This window comes from Solanum pennellii, chromosome 1 (genome assembly GCF_001406875.1).
Source record: "Solanum pennellii chromosome 1, SPENNV200".
In the NCBI taxonomy this organism is placed as follows: Eukaryota; Viridiplantae; Streptophyta; class Magnoliopsida; order Solanales; family Solanaceae; genus Solanum; species Solanum pennellii.
This window is the reverse complement of record NC_028637.1, coordinates 61,112,157-61,119,936: the sequence shown is the minus strand read 5'-3', so window position 1 is coordinate 61,119,936 and position 7,780 is coordinate 61,112,157. Positions and strand designations below refer to the sequence as shown.

Sequence of the window (7,780 nt, the reverse complement as noted above, 5' to 3'; positions counted from 1 at the left end):
GACTTTAGATGATGGGGTTGATTTTGAGCTTTGAGATGAGAGACCAAATGAATAAACAAATGACTTTTGCCCCAGTATACTACAATATGAATTTTTGGATTTGTATTTGGTTGAACCGAACCCAACATTAGGGCTGCCTACGTATCTTGTCGAAACAAGAATCAGGTCAAACGTAGTTCAGGCAATTTGTTGTTTTTTTTTAAAAGTCAAGGAAACATCATAACCAAGAGATTCCATTGAATCAACCCTTGAAATGTCGAGCCCAAACATAAGGGTTTCTAATGTCAAAACTCAAATCATATGTAATATCTTTTCACAGCATCAGCATTGACGACCGTTTCTGTCACTTTGCCTTCTATATCTGCTAAGTAAAGAGCACCATTGGGTAATACCCTTTTAACAACGAATGGTCCTCTCCAATTTGGAGAAAATTTGCCTTTGGTTTCAGCATGATGTGGCAAAATGCGTCTCAACACTAATTGACCCTCTTCAAAATGTCTGGGACGCACCTTTTTGTTGTATGCCCGTGCCATTCTTTTCTGATATAATTGTCCATGACATACTGATGTCAGACGCTTCTCATCAATCAAACTTAATTGCTCTAACCGAGTTTTGATCCACTCATCATCATCAATTTCAGCCTCCACAACAATTCGTAAAGATGGGATCTCAATCTCTGCAGGTATAACTGCCTCAGTCCCGTATACCAGTGAATATGGGGTAGCGCCCACTGACGTACGGACTGTAGTGCGATAACCCAACAAAGCAAAAGGCAACTTTTCATGCCATTGTCGAGAACTTTGCACCATCTTACGAAGTATCTTTTTTATATTTTTGTTAGCAGCTTCTACGGCCCCGTTTGCCTTTGGGCGATACGGAGTCGAATTTCGATGCTCAATCTTAAATCGGTAGCATACCTCTTGCATTAAGTGGCTGTTGAGATTTGCGGCGTTATCAGTTATAATCACCTTTGGAATACCAAACCGGCAGATAATGTTGAAATGGATGAAATCCACCACGACCTTCTTGGTCACTGACTTGAAAGTTACTGCTTCCACCCACTTTGTAAAATAATCAATAGCCACCAAGATGAACCTGTGACCATTCGATGCTTTTGGTTCTATCGGTCCAATCACATCCATTCCCCATGCCACGAAAGGCCATGGAGCAGACATTGCATGCAACTCAGAAGGGGGAGAATGTATCAAATCACCATGTATTTGACATTCATGACATTTACGAACAAATCGTATGGAATCCCGCTCCATGGTGAGCCAATAATATCCTGCTCGAAGTATCTTCTTGGCTAGAACATATCCATTCATATGAGGTCCACAAACTCCTGAGTGTACTTCAATCATGATTGTGGAAGCCTCTTGAGCATTTACACACCTTAGAAGACCTAAATCGGGTGTCTTCTTGTACAGTATGCCTCCGCTTAAGAAAAAACCCCTTGCTAGTCGTCGAATAGTCCTTTTTTGATTACTAGTTACATCCGACGGACATTCTCCAGACTGAAGATATGTTTTGATATCATGAAACCAAGGCTTACCATCAAATTCCTCCTCAATCATGTTGCAATAAGCATGTTGATCACGAATTTGTATGTATAAAGGGTCGATATGAGCGTCATCAGGGTGTTGGAGCATCGAAGATAAAGTGGCCAATGCATCTGCAATCTCATTGTGCATTCTGGGAATGTGTCTAAACTTTATCGACACGAATCGTTGACAAAGACCTTGTAAACAATGTTGATATGGTATGAGCTTTGGGTCTCGAGTTTCCCATTCTCCTTGAATTTGATGAACTAGTAAGTCTGAGTCTCCTAACACTAACAATTCTTGGATGCCCATGTCAACAGCTAACCTCAGACCCAAAATGCACGCTTCATACTCAGACATATTATTAGTACAATAGAATCTAAGTTGGGCTGATATAGGGTAATATTCCCCTGATTCAGACATAAGAACAGCTCCTATTCCAACTCCTTTCCTGTTAGAGGCACCATCAAAGAATAACTTCCAACCTTGATTGTTATCGTGAATAACTTCATCGATACAAGATATCTCTTCATCTGGAAAATAGGTTTTAAGTGGTTCATATTCTTCATCAATAGGGTTCTCTGCCAAATGATCTGCCAATGCTTGAGCTTTCATTGCGGTCCGCGTTATATAGATAATGTCAAACTCTGTGAGCAATATTTGCCATTTCGCAAGCCTGCCTGTGGGCATGGGCTTTTGAAAAATATATTTCAACGGATCCATACGAGAGATGAGATAAGTAGTGTAAGATGAAAGATAATGTTTCAACTTCTGTGCTACCCAAGTTAGGGCACAACACGTTCTTTCAAGAAGGGTGTACTTCGCTTCGTAAACGGTAAACTTCTTGCTGAGGTAATAAATGGCCCGCTCTTTCTTCCCAGTGTCATCATGCTGACCCAGTACACAACCAAAAGAATTATCCAGTACTGACATATACAATATCAAAGGTCTTCCCGGCTCGGGAGGAACCAACACAGGGGGATTCGATAGGTAGTTCTTAATTCTTTCAAAAGCTTCTCGACATTCTTCGGTCCACTCGACTGTGGCATTCTTTTTCAACAACTTAAAGATAGGCTCACAAGTTGTTGTGAGTTGAGCAATGAATCTGCTGATGTAGTTTAACCTTCCTAGAAGGCTCATAACCTCAGTTTTGTTCTTTGGAGGTGGCAATTCTTGGATTGCTTTAATTTTTGAAGGATCCAACTCGATACCTCTTCGACTGACTATAAACCCCAAAAGCTTCCCCGATGGTACTCCAAATACACATTTTGCAGGATTAAGCTTGAGATTATACCTGCGGAGCCTTTCGAAGAATCTCCTTAAGTCTTTCACATGATCTGACTGTTTCTTAGATTTAATAATAACATCATCCACATAAACTTCGATTTCTCTATGCATCATATCGTGAAACATGGTTGTCATTGCTCTCATATAAGTTGCCCCTGCATTTTTTAATCCAAAAGGCATAACACGATAACAATATGTACCCCATGGAGTGATAAAAGATGTTTTTTCTGCATCTTCATCATCCATAATAATCTGATGGTAGCCCGCATAACAATCCACAAAAGATGCAACCTCATGTTTAGCACAATTATCCAATAAAATATGGATGTTAGGCAAAGGAAAATCATCTTTTGGACTTGCCTTATTCAAATCACGATAATCAACACACATTCGAACTTTGCCGTCTTTCTTAGGAACGGGTATGATATTGGCTAACCAAGAAGGATATTGAGAGATATGAATGACTTTGGCCTCAAGTTGTTTTGTGATCTCCTCTTCAATTATTACACTCATGTCGGTTTTGAGTTTTCTCAACTTCTGCTTTATCGGAGGAAAATTAGGATCAATTGGCAACTTGTGAACAACCATGTCAGTGCTTTATCCAGGCATGTCATCATAAGATGACGCAAAAACATCTTTGTAATAAAAAAAGGCCTTGATTATATTGTCCTTTTGATGTCGAACATGTACACTTATCTTAGTCTCCTTAATGATTTCCTGATCCCCCAAATTTATCGTCTCAGTTTCACTCATGTTTGGATTTGACTTATTTTCAAAATGATTGAAATCCCTCCTTACTTCTTCAAATACTCTGTCTTCATCATATTTGATTTCTTGACTTATTATTTCAATATTAGGTCGAAGATTAAATTGGATATTAAGATCTGGCGAAAAATTCTGCATGCATGTCATATCACTAGAATCGGCAGAGAAAGAACTGTATAAAAGAAAACGAACAAATATATTAGATTGAAATAAAGATGCAATTGCATCCTATTGAAAAGGGAAATATAGAGTTCGAAATAAAACGACAAGATAAAATCCGAATTACAATCCTTGAATGAATCGGATGACAAAAGAAAAAACAAGACAGACTACCAAGACTCGTATTTAACGGGGAGAGGGGTGGCCTCCCAATTGTTTAGCTTGACATCAGGACCAATGAATTTCACATCTCTGTCGCTAGTGCCTTCTCCGAGTTCCACCATATCAACCTCGACAAATAAATCTTGAAAATAGTTGATCATTTCTTCGCTTACTTTCATCACTGGTTCTGGAAAAGATGATTGATAAGATTCTGTTGCGCGGGCTTTGATGAAAGATTTGTAGATTGGTTGTATAGGCTTGGTAAGTGACCATACATCTCTCTTCTGCTTCTTTGCCTTCATTTTGTCCTCGACTCTAGGTTGGTAGCCTAAGCCAAAAGTACCGATGCTCTTTGGTAGACTCACTGGATAGGCTCTCCCTTGCAAGCAGATTCCTAAGCCTTTACCCGGCTCAAACCCATGTTTCAACAATTCATTCACCACCATTACAAACGCGATGGGCATATTTGGTTTTGAAATGACACTCCCCTCGGGGACATGCTCAATAACCACTACCTCAAAAGCTTGATAAACCAGTGCCTCATTCTCATTATTCGCCTTGATAAAAGGGGAGGAAGAGTCCTTGTAGATTGACAAATCCCCCTCACCATGAACAATCACCTCTTGTAGGTCGTATTCAAACTCAATCATTTGATGCAACGTTGAGGGGACTGCTCCAGCCCTATGCACCCATGGCCTCCCCAACAATAGATTGTAGGACGCGTTGATATCCAACACTTGAAAATTCACAGCGAAATCCACAGGCCCTATGGTTAGTACGAGCTCTATCTCACCAATGACATCTGTTTTTGACCCATCAAAAGCTCTAACACATACATTTTTGGGTCGGACCGTTTCAGCACTAACATTCAATTTCTGTAGAGTTGATAAAGGACAAATATTTGCTCCATATCCTCCATCAATTAGAACTCGAGTGACATACGAAAGCTCAGACTTTACAGTGATATGTAGGCCTTGGTTATGTCCTGTACCTTCCTTGGGTAGTTCATCATCTGAAAAGGTGATGCGGTTTACCTCAAATATTCTCCCAGCAATCTTCTCTAACTGACTCACTGTAACTTTACTAGGAACATGTGCTTCATTCAAAATTTTCATTACAGCCATACGATGTTCATCAGAATGTATTAGCAAAGACAACAAAGAGATTTGGGCTGGAGTTTTTCTTAATTGTTCCACCACAGAGTAGTTTGATAGTTTCATCTTCCTTAGGTATTCCTCTGCCTCTCCTTCAGTGATCGGACTCTTTATTTGTATTTGGTCATTTTTAGTTTTCCTTAATTCCATCGAGACATAACATCTTCCTGAACGGGTTATTCCTCCTACTTCATCTATTTCTTCATCAATTTCTTTTCCCTTGTATGTCACGACAGTATGCTCATAATTCCAAGGAACAACTTTGGGGTTAGTCATTGGGAGCTGGGATACTGGCCTGATAATCACAGGAGGAATATGGGCCCCTTGCACGATCAAGATAGGCTTGTTTGGCCTTTTTAGGACAAACGATTTTGCCTTACTTGGACTTGCCCAAACATCTTCAAGGGCTCCTATCACAGTTAAGATGGGTGTGTTTGATGGACTCAACTTTTCTAACCTACTTTCCGCCCCTAAAGACATCATTTTTGTTAAATCAACAACATTGGCCGACTTCTCAATGTCAGTTCCCACCCTAAGGATTGGCTTATACAGAGACGCAAACTCTTCATGACCCTTCATCATTTCTAGCATGTTTGTTTCAGTATGCCTAGGCAATGGATTTTGATTGATGTTGGGTCCACTCGGACTTTCAACTATAATTCGATTAGAATCGATCAAATCCTGAATGGCCCTTTTCAAATACCAACATCTCTCTATGTTGTGCCCTGGGGCATTAGAACAATATGCGCAATGTTGAGAATAATCCAAATTTCTCGGGGGAGGATTCGACATCTTTCTCTCAATAGGACTCAAAACATTCAACGTCCTTAATTTTTGGAACAAGCTAGCATACGACTCCCCAATAGTAGTGAACCTATTTTTAATGCCATTTCCCTTTTTGTATTGTGGTCTAGGACGGAAAGGAATTCTAGCAGTATTTTGATGAACTTGTAGGGGTGGTGGATGACTTTGTGAAGTTGGTGCACGACATTGTGGATGAGAAGGGGGTGCAATTGGTTGTGCGTTAAAAACATGATATGGAGTGTATGGGATAAAATATTGTGGAGCTTGGGAAGGAAAATAGTGTTGTGGGGAATTATCTTGGACATGAGTCCTAGGCGCTGATACAATAGTGGCCACATCCTCCCTTCTCTTCTTCCCTCCAATATTTCCACAACCATTTTGAAGCACTTGCATTGTGGCTTTTAAGGCAGCTTGACTTACAATCTTTCCAGACTTGATGCCATTTTCCACCATTTCCCCTACCTTAATAACTTCAGCGAATGTCTTTCCGACGGAAGAAAGCTGATAGTGAAAGTAATCAGGTTCTTGCGCCTGGAGAAAAACGTCAATCATCTCTGACTCCTTCATTGGTGGTTTAACCCTACCAGCTTGTTCCCTCCATCTGATAGCATATTCACGAAAATTTTCCGTGGTCTTTTTTCTCGTGTTGGCTAATGAGGAGCGATCTGGCACAATGTCAATATTATATTGGAATTGTTGTACAAAACATCGAGCCAAATCATCCCATGTGTGCCAGTTGGTGATATCCTGATCTATGAGCCATTCAGATGCAATCCCTACTAAGCTTTCCCCAAAATAGGCCATAAGTAACTCTTCTTTGCCCTCTGCACCCCTCAATTGGTTGCAATATCTCTTTAGATGAGCTATGGGGTCTCCGTGACCATCGTATTTTTCAAACTTTGGAGTTTTAAACCAGCAGGCAAATGGACGTGAGGAAACATACACAAGTCACTGAACGAGATACCTTTGTGGCGTCCTAGTCCTTTCATATCTCTTACACTCTGTTCCAAACTCTTCATTTTCTTAGTCATTTCTTCATGTTCCTCATTCTTGACCATCTTCATGAGAGCTTGGAATTTTAATGGCCTCTTCAAGAGTGTAACTCTGATCATGCTGAGCTTTAGGCGGAGGATCGCTGTTGGATTTGGGCACCATCGTTGGCTGCGGGATGCTGTTAGTCGGGGCAGTTGACACAAAGAGTGGATTACTTATCACAGGCATATTCGAAGGGCGCACCATGGAAGTTCCAGCGACATTGGATGTGTTAGCATAGGGGCCGAATCCAGGGGGATATATCGGATCGCTTGTCGACACCTGGATAGGGTGAGACATATTTGTATTAAAATAGTCTCTGATCGAAGACGGTGGAGGTTGTCTACTCATCCAAGCCTCGTACATCTCTGCCATTTGTTGTTTTAACGCCCTTATCTCTTCTGTTGTCCCTGTTTCTTGTGAAGTCATCTAGTTTTGGATCTCCTCATCATTGTCCGATTCATTTCCGTCTCTGGGGGCCATTTTCTGTTTCCCTTTCGATCTTGTGTTGTAAGGATGTGATGCCAGTTTAACCACAAACCAACTACCTTTAAGCTAGTATGTCTCTCTTTATTTCTCTCTCTTTCTCTCTCTCTCTCTCTCTCTCTGAATGGAGTAACAAACCGATTAGTGTTAAGAAATTATGCACATTGCATCCACATACATACTTCTAATATGGAGGACCTTATGTTTCATCCCGGCTTACCTAGGCATTCTTCTCTTCATTAGTTTTTTAATATTTTATTATTATTATTTATTTATTTACTTATTTATTTATTTATTATCATTATGATTATCATTTTTTAAGAGAGAGAAGAAAGAATAAATAAATAATAATAATAATTTGGATCGAACCCCCTGGGTTGCCTACGTATC

At 40.2% G+C, this 7,780-nt stretch overlaps 2 protein-coding genes across 2 annotated transcripts; both read right to left on the bottom strand.

The window, feature by feature from the left end:
• Positions 1–296: 296 nt before the first annotated feature.
• Positions 297–3,416, bottom strand: LOC114075241. Its single transcript, XM_027913714.1, has one exon. The coding sequence runs from the start codon at positions 3,414–3,416 to the stop codon at positions 297–299; it is 3,120 nt and encodes a 1,039-aa protein (XP_027769515.1).
• A 9-nt stretch (positions 3,417–3,425) lies between these two features.
• LOC107021760 lies at positions 3,426–6,676 on the bottom strand. Its single transcript, XM_015222472.2, has 2 exons — positions 3,927–6,676; positions 3,426–3,765 (listed from the first exon to the last, which is right to left on the bottom strand). Exons 1-2 carry the CDS (start codon positions 6,674–6,676, stop codon positions 3,426–3,428), a joined length of 3,090 nt encoding a protein of 1,029 aa, XP_015077958.2.
• Positions 6,677–7,780: the final 1,104 nt, after the last annotated feature.